This window comes from Myripristis murdjan, chromosome 22, assembly GCF_902150065.1.
Source record: "Myripristis murdjan chromosome 22, fMyrMur1.1, whole genome shotgun sequence".
Taxonomy (NCBI): domain Eukaryota; kingdom Metazoa; phylum Chordata; class Actinopteri; order Holocentriformes; family Holocentridae; genus Myripristis; species Myripristis murdjan.
The window spans coordinates 778,223-789,806 of NC_044001.1; the positions used below are offsets into that span (position 1 = coordinate 778,223).

Below are 11,584 nucleotides of genomic sequence, written 5' to 3' on the forward strand. Positions count from 1 at the left end.
TGCTGCCTTCTGCTGCACAAAATATTAAACCTGTGAAACCCGAGCTCTCAAAAACATGGAGAAAAGGCTGTGAGGAAATCAGCATAAACAGTGTACCAGTTAAAAAAAAAAAAGAAAATATTACCAGGAAAACAAACAAGCAAACGCTACCAGAAAATTAACTAAGATTTCTGTATTCATGTATTTATTAAATAAGACAGTAAAACTAATTGATAATTCAGGGCTAATCAGGATCAGATGTGTGTTAAAGTTTCAAGGCACAAAGTGAAGTGGAGGCTGGTGCTCTGGAAGCCTCTGAGGGACAAGTCAAATTCATTTCTTTAGAAAAGTTTTCACAAAAAGCACATTTACCCTCAGTGGAAATATTAAATGTGTGAACAATAAAGATTATTGCAGCTCAGACAATTTAAATGTGTTTTTGATATGTAGCATCACAACCATTCAATCAGACTTATTCAATACAAACCAAATTCAGAAAAGCGGTTATGAATGTGAACACACACACACACACACACACACACACACACACAATGTTGGTTTCCATCACTTCTGGGGACATTACATTGACTTACATTCATTTCCTGGAGATTTATCCTACCCCTAACCCTAACCTAACCTTAACCCTAAAGTTATCTTGGCTTTAAATCAAGTCTTCACCCTAAAATTAATGGTGCTCCCTTATGGGGACTTGCTTTTTGTCCCCATAAGGGAGGCGAGTCCCCACAACGTGACTGTGTAAACAGATTTATGTCCCCACAACATTAGCAATACCAGGTACACACACACACACACACACACACACAAACACACACACGCCGGCCGGCCGCTAAACCGCTGGACGTCATGGCGTTTCTCCGGTCCGTCTCTTGCCGGCACACTTGTGTCCTCTGAGGTGTCCCTGCCGGTTGAAGCTCCGCCCACAGGCGCTGCAGCTGTAGGGTTTCTCCCCGGTGTGCGTCCTCATGTGTAAGGACAAGTGTGACTTCTGTCTGAAAGTGTTGCTGCAGACGCAGCAGCTGAAGGGTTTGTCCCCCGTGTGCGTCCTCATGTGTCTCAGCGTGTCTCTCTTGCTGCAGAATCTCTTCCAGCACACGCTGCAGCTGAACGCTTTCTCCCCGCCGTGGACGGCTGCGTCCGTCCCGCCGCTCGCGCCGCAGCCGTGAGGTTTCCCCTCTGTCGGCTCGCCGCCACACCGGTGTCTCCTGAGCCAGTCCCGGCGGTGAAAGCTCGTCCCACAGGCGCTGCAGCTGTAGGGTTTCTCTCCGGTGTGACGTCTCATGTGGACCTTCAGGTCGTTCACCTGTGTGAATCCTTTTCCACACTCGCTGCAGCCGTGCGGCTTCTCCCCGCTGTGCGTCACCATGTGTCGGCTCAGGTGCTCCTGCTGGTTGAAGCGTTTGCTGCACACAGAGCAGCTGAAGGGTCTGTCCCCCGTGTGGATCCTCATGTGTCTGTCCAGCCGAGAGCTCCCGCTGAAACACCTGCCACAAAGTGAGCAGGTCACCTGTCTGCTCTCTGAGTGGACTCTGTGGGGGGTGTCAGCTGTGTCCTCACTGAGGAGTCTGTCCTGGGACTCTGGAGCCGCCTGAGGCTCTCTGCTCGCTCTCCAGTCGTCCTCACTGTCTTCAGTCTCAGGTTCAGAGGAGTCGGACGTCTCCACACCAGCAGCTGGATCTGACCTCCTGGCTGCTTCCATCTGTTCAGTGGAGCTGCTGTGATGAAGCTGTGAGGGCGGAGCTTCCTCTTCATCATCCTCACTCTTCACAGCAGTGAAGGGGAACGTGGTGAGATCTGCCTCCTGATTGGTCCACAGCTCCTCCTGTTCCTCTTTAATGGGCGGGGGCTCTGGCTCCTCCTGGTCCAGGCTGGGGGTCTGCTCCTGCTGCTCAGGGGGAGCCTCCTCTTTACACACCAGCAGCTGCTGAGGCATCACTGGAACACACACCAAGGACACATTTATTTATTTATCAATATAATATAATATATATCCCCAAAGCATGACATCCTAATGCACAAAAATAACAACTGCTAAAAACACAAAACATAAAACAATGAATCAAAAGCAGTAAGCCCTTCAGGAACAATAATTAAAACTTTAAATGTGTTTGCTGACGTCACCGAACGTGTGGCCACGCCCTAAACCTCCACCCCTCCGCCCCTCCACCGGGCCGTGTGAGGGCTGTGTTGGGTTTGTAGCTGTTTTTCTAGATTGTTGCTCGGACACCGGCAGGTGGTTGCTATGGTGTTCCCGGTGGTTGCTAGGTGGTCGGTATGGTCTTTGGAGTGGTTGCTATGGTGTCAGTAGGCGGTTGCTATGGTGTCAGTAGGCGGTTGCTGTGGCGTTGTGGGTGGTTGTTAGGGCATCGCTGCGTCCAGGTCAGAGTGATCATGTGAAACTGTTCATCAGGCTCTCATCATCATCATCATCATCATCACCATCATCATCATCATCATCATCATCATCATCATCATCATCACCATCATCATCATCATCATCACCATGTTTCCTCCACAGCTCTTTCTAAGGAGCTGCTGCGCTTCACGACACAGCGGACTGCAAACAGAAGACGTTTTGGGAATGTGAGTTGGTGTTGGTCCAGTTTGGTTTCACCTGGTTCTCTCCTGTTTTTTTATCAGCCAGGGAGGCGAGCCGCTGTCGTCTGGCTTCTTTGGTTTAGTCAGGTTGTACTGATTACTGATTACATCACTTTACCGTATTTATTATTACTTTCACATTCTAAATACATGCACATTTGTTATATTGAGCGCATGTGTCTTTGTGGCTGCTTGGGACGACGGGGAGAAGACGGGGCTTTTTCATGTCGTGTGTGGGACAGGCCCGGACGGGGCATCACAGAGGATTTACTGCGTTTCTGTTGGAGCGCTTCAGGTTTTGTATTTGGGAGAATTCAGTAGAGGAAGTAAACTACAGATGAGAAACACGTCATCAGTGACTGACGGTGCATTAACATGAGGCTGAGGGACTGAGGAGGTCTCATTTTGTTAAAGGCCTCGCAGCTCCTGTGGGCGGAGCTAAGACATGAGGAGAGGAGAGGAGAGGAGGTGAGGAGAGAGGAGGTGAGGAGAGGAGGCGAGGACGTACCACTAAGAAATGAGCCCGGCCTTTCGGCTCTGTTCCAGAGTGTGACTGTATTTTCTAAAGTCCAGAACAGAGAGACTGAGGAAGACTTTCATCCCCTGGGCCAGTAAAGGGGTCAGTGCTGCACCGCGGGCCACCCCAACACCCCGCCCTGCACCGTGGGCCACCCCAACACCCCGCCCTGCACCGTGGGCCACCCCGACACCCTGCCCTGCACCGTGGGCCACCCCGACACCCCGCCCTGCACCGTGGGCCACCCCGACACCCCGCCCTGCACCGTGGGCCACCCCGACACCCCGCCCTGCACCGTGGGCCACCCCGACACCCCGCCCTGCACCGTGGGCCACCCCGACACCCCGCCCTGCACCGTGGGCCACCCCGACACCCCGCCCTGCACTGTGGGCCACCCCAACACCCCGCCCTGCACCATGGGCCACCCCAACACCCTCCTGCCAGTACAGCATTTACTGCAACAGGTGCTCTTTGGCACGACGACTCCCATCAGTATAACGAGGATTTATCTGTGCTCTTTTGCACAAGAGTCATAATGATATTATTTGCTACAGCCTTTCAGCGTATAATTACAGTTCCCATAAGGTTCATGTCTTTACACATTTATTATACAGCACTTTATTGTATACTCTCAAATTGTTATTTTATTCCATTGCTCTACAGGCTATTTCTTTCTGACCACCTGGTGTGTGTGTGTGTGTGTGTGTGTGTGTGTGTGTGTGTGTGTGTGTCGGTATCTATATATCTAAGTAACATATATGAGTATATGAGAAGTAGCAGAGTAAATGTGCAGCCTATAAGTAACTAAAAAAAGATGGAGTTGGGATTTTGCCAAACGCTGCAAAATATTAGCACCAACCCCCAGATGGAAGCCATTTTCCACCACATGAAAAAATAAAATAAAAAATGGATACACTGTGAGATTTTTTCCCCTCACTGTGACTGTATGAGGCCGGCCTGCCGTTAGCCGAGCACTTAGCGAGGCGAGGCTAACAACACGCCAGCCGCCTGACTGACTGACTGACTGACTGACTGACTGACTGACCTGCTCTGTGCAGCCTGACTGACTGACTGACTGACTGACTGACTGACTGACCTGCTCTGTGCAGCCTGACTGACTGACTGACTGACTGACTGACTGACTGACCTGTTCTGTGCAGCCTGACTGACTGACTGACTGACTGACTGACTGACTGACCTGTTCTGTGCAGCCTGACTGACTGACTGACTGACTGACTGACCTGCTCTGTGCAGCCTGACTGACTGACTGACTGACTGACTGACTGACTGACCTGCTCTGTGCAGCCTCACTGACTGACTGACTGACTGACTGACTGACTGACCTGCTCTGTGCAGCCTGACTGACTGACTGACTGACTGACCTGCTCTGTGCAGCCTGACTGACTGACTGACTGACTGACTGACTGACTGACCTGCTCTGTGCAGCCTGACTGACTGACTGACTGACTGACTGACTGACTGACCTGCTCTGTGCAGCCTGACTGACTGACTGACTGACTGACCTGCTCTGTGCAGCCTGACTGACTGACTGACTGACTGACTGACTGACTGACTGACTGACTGGCTGGCTGACTGACTGACTGACCTGCTCTGTGCAGCCTGACTGACTGACTGACTGACTGACTGACTGACTGACCTGCTCTGTGCAGCCTGACTGACTGACTGACTGACTGACTGACTGACTGACTGACTGACCTGCTCTGTGCAGCCTGACTGACTGACTGACTGGCTGACTGACTGACTGACTGACTGACTGACCTGCTCTGTGCAGCCTGACTTGGGGCTTCAGCAGGATGTTGAGCAGCTTCCTCTGGCGGCACATCTCTTGCTCTGCCCGCTCAGCTTTGTCTTCGTACTCCGCCACGGTTTTCTCCAACAGGCCGACAATCTCCTCCGCGGCCGCCGTCAGCCGCTCGGTGAGCAGCGCTCTCAGCTCCGGGATCTCAGCCGCTTCTCTGCCTTTTTCCAGCAGCAGCAGAAAGTCTGCAGCAGCGGCGCTGATCCGCTCATGGACCGACACCCTCAGCAGCTGCAGCGGCAGCATCTTCCTCCGCTCACACACACACACACACACACACACACACACACACACACACACACACACACACACACACACACACACACACACACACACACAGACACACACACACACACACTGTACTTCCTCTTCTTCTTCGTCTTTGGTGTTTAAAGGCAGCTTGCATCCTTATCGTTGCATTACCGCCACCTATCGGGGTTATTCAACCCCTACAATATTCCATCCTCTATATTCTTTTTATCAGTTTTGTCCTTATTAGAAAGTTTACTAGTAACTTTCTCCCACTTCCACTCTCACCACCCTCAGTTATGTTCTTTAAGCCTGTTCCTGCTACTCCTTCTCTCTTCATTCCCTCCATCATGTCCCTTCTTTCCAGTTCATATTTCCTGCGTCTAATCATTACATGCTCTACATTTTCTTTTTCCTGACACTGTTCACATAGTCCAGTTGGGTGCCTCCCTATCATGTGGACAGTCCCATTGAGATAACTGTGCCCTATACGCAGCCTTGTCATGATCACCTCCTCTCTCCTGTTTCGTCCCCTGCTCCTTCCAGTCCCCACTCTTTTGTATATTTCATACAGCGATCTTCCTTTAGTCCCTTGATCCCATCAATGCTGCCACTCTCTCATGCTTCCCCTCCATGCAATGGTCTCTTCTGTTTTTGACAGTTTAATTTTAACCTCTATGTTTTCTTTTTTAATCAATCAATCAATCAATCAAACTTTATTTATATAGCATCAAATCACAACAGAAGTTATCTCATGACACTTTACAGGTAGAGCAGACCACGCTCTACAAATTATAGTAGAAAAAAAAAAGAAAACAAGAAACCCAACAGATTCCCTCCTGAGTTCTTGGCTCTTGGCGACAGTGGCAAGGTAAAACTCCCCTTTAATGGGAAGGACCCTAAAGTAGAACCAGACTCAGGGCGGGCGGTCATCTATCTCTACCGGTTGGGTGGGGAGGGGAGAGAGAGAGAGACAAAGAGACAGAAACAGGGAGATAAGGAGAAACTGGAACAGCAGACAACAGCAGAAACAGCAGGGTATCCTGAACAGGTAGATGGAAGTGACACGCAGCATCCAGCCTTCTCGTCTGCAGCTGGATGACCTTCCAGGATGAGCAGGACAGTTTGACGTAGACAAGACACAAAAGGCACAACGAAAGCAAAGGGGCAGTGGACTCTGGAACAACAGCATGCACTGAGTAAAAAAGGGGGGTATAGAGGAGGACAGGAAGAAGAAGAAAGGAAGAGGGAAGAGGAAGATTAGAAAAGAGGAAGGGCTCAGAGCATGATATGAAGTCCCCCGACAGTCTAAGCCACAGGTGTCAAACTGGTGCCATGGAGGGCCAAGAGGCTGCAGGTTTTCATTCCAACCAAAAACTCCACCAGGTGACTTCACTGATTAGTCCCGCCTCTCTGTTTGGAGGTAGGGTGATCAGTGAAATCACCTGGTGGAGTTTTTGGTTGGAATGAAAACCTGCAGCCTCTTGGCCCTCCATGGAACCAGTTTGACACCCCTGGTTTAAGCCTATAGCAGCATAACTAAGGGCTGGTCCAGGGCAACCTGGGCTGGCCCTAACTATAAGCTTTGTCAAAAAGGAAAGTTCTACTCTTGAAGATAGAGAGTGAATCTGCCCTCCGAACTGAGATAGGAAGTTTGTTCCACAAACGTGGAGCCTGGAATTGGAAGGATCTGCCTCCTGATCTAGTTTTAGAGATTTTGGGAACCACCAATAAACCTGCATTTTGGGAGTGCAGTGCTCTGGCAGGGTGATAAGGAACTATGAGCTCTTTCAGATAAGATGGTGCCTGCCCATTAAGAGCTTTATAGGTGAGGAGAAGAGTTTTAAATTCTATTCTAGATTCTACAGGAAGCCAAATGTAAAGAAGCCAATATTGGAGTAATATGATCTCTTGTCCTAGTTCTAGTCAGCAGAGCTTGTTTGGCTAATCTATCCACCCTTTCCTTGCCAGTGATACCCACATGTGCTGGGACCCACATTAACATCACCTCAGTGCCCCCTCTCTTCACCCTTGTGTACAATTCCAATATTTCATAAACAATTTCTTGATGGTTTTTAACTATTCCATCCTTCAAGCTGTGCAGTGCAGCTGATGAATCACTACATATAATTGCTCTCTTAACTTTGGCTTGCTCCACCCATTCTATTGTCATCTTAACTGCATACATTTCAACTGTATAAGGAAGCTTGATGTCCTCTTAAGCATTATTACACGAGAGGGTGTGCTTGACCGTTATTATTATTATTGTCAATTATTAGCATCGATGAAGTGACAATACTAACGGTCAAGCACACCCTCGAGTATAATAATGCGATTATGCAACTATTAACAACAAAATAAAATGTATAATCATAATGTATTCATACTGTGGGCATTTCGCTCTTAAAATATAAAAGTTTTTTGCTAGCATTCTCTCCGTTTCAGCGGAAACACATGAGATCTGACGGTAACTAGTCCTTGTCAGCCAGCCAACTTGGCCTTATCATGTTTTCTAGACATCGTGATTTCCCAAAACTGAATAAATACCACATATAGCAACACAGAACTGATCTGCTAGCTCAATCATGTTGGAACTAGAATATCCACTGGAAAAAATAAATTTTTCATGGACTGATAGTTATACTTCTGCCGATTTCTCAGTCATTTTTAATCTAACAGGTGCCGTGACAGCGACTCACCAACACGGCTGATCTTTATCTACAACCAACGTACATTAACAGTTATATTTAAATACAGGCTACTGCTTTCCAGTGTCGGCGCCACAACAAACATCTGTCTTTTCATAAACTCACCGGCAGATGTTTTATTTCAGCTGGGGGTGTGTCACTCCAATTTAACGTCAGCTCCGATTAATGTGACTTAGCAGCAAAAGTAAGGACAGTAAGCAGTCACATTAAGGCTGAACAGAGTTATAGAACCACCTTTTCAGGCTGTTAGCAATTTACCTCTGAAATAAAGACAACAGTTTTCACAGATGTGTTGATTTATTAAAAGTTCACTTCAGTGTACAGATGCAAATAAATTGACAAATTAATTAAATCAATGGCCTAGGAAACTCATAAAGAAAAACCAAATTAATAACGATTAATGGGATAATTAATAACTGATAACATTAACACATTAATAACAAGAACAAAGTTATAGCCGCACATCTCCTGGAAAATCTGACAGGTACTGTCCGTGGTTCTGAATCTGCCTCAGCAGGTACTGTCCATGGTGCTGAATCTGCTTCAGCAGGTACTGTCCATGGTTCTGAATCTGCCTCAGCAGGTACTGTCCATGGTGCTGAATCTGCCTCAGCGGGTACTGTCTGTGGTGCTGCATCCGCCTCCGCGGGTACTGTCCATGGTGCTGAATCTGCCTCAGTGGGTACTGTCCGTGGTGCTGACTCCGCTGCTGCACTTTATTATAGGCTAGAAATTAAAGCGCCATAAAATTCACGGAGGATCTTGTTCAGCTCTTCTTTCCTTACAGGTGAGAAATCAGCTGTTTGCCCGGGGTTTGTCAGGTAGTCTTGTAGACATTTGACGGCCCAAGACGTTGGGCCGTACCGGCTTCATTTCCTGACCTCTCCAGCTGATCCAGCTCTTCACTCGTCACTCTCGTGTATCTCGGCTTTTTCTCTTCTGTCTTGTCTTCCTCGTTCAGCCGTTTATCCAAATTTAAGTCGCCAAATTAACCAAAATTGACAACAGAACGGTCCATTATGCAGGCTTACAAAGTTGACAGCGGCTTTTGATGCGGGTTTCAGTGAAACGTGTCGTGTTGCCATGGAAACCACACAGACTCTGGCAATAATATTGCCGAGCGGAGTAATATTTTCAGTGATGAGTTTTGTTTTTTGTTTTTTTTGTTTTTTTTTTTTTCATTTCAATTGCTCATTTGAGCACATTCTAAACGTCTGATTGACCAATCAGATTGTTCGGTCGGATCTACGTGTTGTATAATTACTTATACCTACATTATATTCAATACAGGGTCTTTGGATCCATCAGTGTAAACTTGTACATAATCCATATATTTCCTTTCTATATATAGATAGAATTCCTCTACCAAATCTACATTTTTCTTCTTTGCCTTAACTTGCAATAATTGCAGATCTAAATGGCTCTAATGCCCACACTGGGGTTGTAGGTCACACCACTGCTGGGCAGAACTCTTGCTCATATAACCCTAAGGGCCCTATCTTGCGCCAGACTCCCTAAACCCGTTATTTGCGGATTTAGGATTTAGGAACAGGCGTTCCCCCGTAAAAGTTGCTATCTTGTGCACCTCCCGCTATCCGCAAAACACCTGCGCTACCCGCTACATTATGCATAGGCGTGTTTTGGGCGTTACGCCAGTTAAACCAATCAGTGTGCCAGATGTCATTGCCTTTAAGGGCAGGATGCGCTATCCTAAATCCTAAATCCTAAATCCGCGATGGAGAGAGGGAGGTAGATTTTCTCAGGGCTTCTACTGAGGCTAAAGCAAGTTGGCTTTATATATATATGCATATTATATATTATATTATAGGCGAGTTAATTCGGGAGGTGGAGCCACATGTGTCCAAGTGGACTTGTCACAAGGTTGTACTGATTGAGTAAAATCCCCGGGCCACACCACAGACACACAAGAGGCAGAGGTGGAATTATGTGTAAACTAATTTATTGACAAGGTAGATTGGGCAAATAAAATATTAAAAATAAAAATATAGCACAGCTGCTGGCTTATGATAAAACAATAAAACATGCTGGCGTAAGTGTCCAATTAAAACAGTCTTTCCTCTAAACAGTCTATATGAGTAATATACTCAGTCCATTCCGGCGGCGTCCCGGTATCAGTCCGACCGTGTGCGTGGCGAGGCTCCGTCGGGGCGCGCACTGAAGCCGCCTGGGCGCGCTCTCCTAACAGCCCAAACTTTAGGGAAAGCGGGCGGGTGGTCAGGACCACCCGCTATCCGCTTTCCCTAAAGTGTGTGCGCAAGATAGCAACTTTAGGGATAGCGCATGAAACACGCCCACGGACACACCTCCAGGCACAAATGATGGAGTCGGCATAACGGACAGCGGGTAGCGGGTGGCGCAAAATACCGTTTAGGGATAGCGGAAGCTCCTAAATCCGCAATTTGCGGGTAGCGGGTAGTGGCAGCGGATAGCGGGTGGCACAAGATAGGGCCCTAAGTCTCTTGCCATTAAGTCTCCTGTCCAGCAAAAACTTCACACACACTGTAACCCGCACACACAAACTTTAACCCGCAGACCAGAGAAAGCCGCTTCTACTTCTTTTTCATTTCCGGCAGCTTAGACTCCGCAAACTGGTGTAGCCGGGTCGCCCCGCCCTCACCTGGAGCTCCCAGAGGGCCTCCTCCTCCAGCCTGATGGCAGTGGTGCAGAGAGTGGGTCTGCACTGCATGTGGCGCATAGGGGCCGCATTTAAAGGGATGGAGGGGAAATATTTCGAGTCTGCATTTTCTGTATTTACCAGCTGTTTGTTCATGTGTAAATGATATGATCAATAACAGCGGCACGCCACTGATTAGGCGCCGCTCTGAACTGTGGGTCTGAATCTGCAGTCTCCGGGTCTGCAGACACATACTATTGCCCTCCACGGCTCCGTAGCACACAAACATAAAACAAGAGAGGAAGAGGAATATTTACATTTTTAATCCAATCAAAGAGGACATCACCCAATTCAAATACACACAGTGTACTGTACATCAACTGTGAGAGAGGCTCAGTCTCTCCTGTCTTTGTTTAGTTTAGTCTCTGCTGCTTTAGATGTTCCTCCTGAAAAGGGCGTCTCAAAGCGAGCATGTCCATAGTTCTGGTCTCAGACAGTCGTATTCTTCTGGGACTTGTTCTGGATGCTGCCACATGGGACTCTGCCGCTCCTTAAGCTAGCAGCAGGCTGTGTTGTTTACCTGCAGCTGCATTCTGCGGCCGGTGAAGAGTCTACATCGAGCTGTCCGTTTCAGAAGAGCAACCATTTCTTAGTGTTTCAAAGCCGATCGGCCCATTGAGCACTGCTGTGGCCTGCAGCTAAATCAATATCAGGATCAATACTGAGGCGAGAGGTGACATGATGTTCTCTGCGTCTGAGGATGATGCCAGATAATCTGGAAATAGGGCTCGAGCTCCACAAAGAACAAACCTGTCCTGCCATTCAACATCGAGTCACACAAAGCAACCATCCAGCTGCTGAGTTCAAATCAGATTTCTTCCCTCTTCAAGTCGTCTTCAGTTTTAGGAAACCTGAGGAACACCTGGCCAGGGGCTGCAGGTGAGAAAAGCCTCTGACACATTTACAGTCATGTGTTTATTAATGTGCACTGTCCAAAATGAAACACAACTCTGCTGAAAGTCAAACCTCAGGTACAGACCGTTAAACATCTTAATGTGACT

General features: G+C 48.0%; 1 protein-coding gene across 1 annotated transcript; it reads right to left on the minus strand.

The window, feature by feature from the left end:
- Window positions 1–775: 775 nt before the first annotated feature.
- LOC115354079 (zinc finger protein 436-like) lies at window positions 776–5,240 on the minus strand. The gene is made up of 2 exons (XM_030044255.1): window positions 4,892–5,240; window positions 776–1,932 (listed from the first exon to the last, which is right to left on the minus strand). Exons 1-2 carry the CDS (start codon window positions 5,175–5,177, stop codon window positions 842–844), a joined length of 1,377 nt encoding a protein of 458 aa, XP_029900115.1. The 5' UTR covers window positions 5,178–5,240; the 3' UTR covers window positions 776–841.
- Window positions 5,241–11,584: the final 6,344 nt, after the last annotated feature.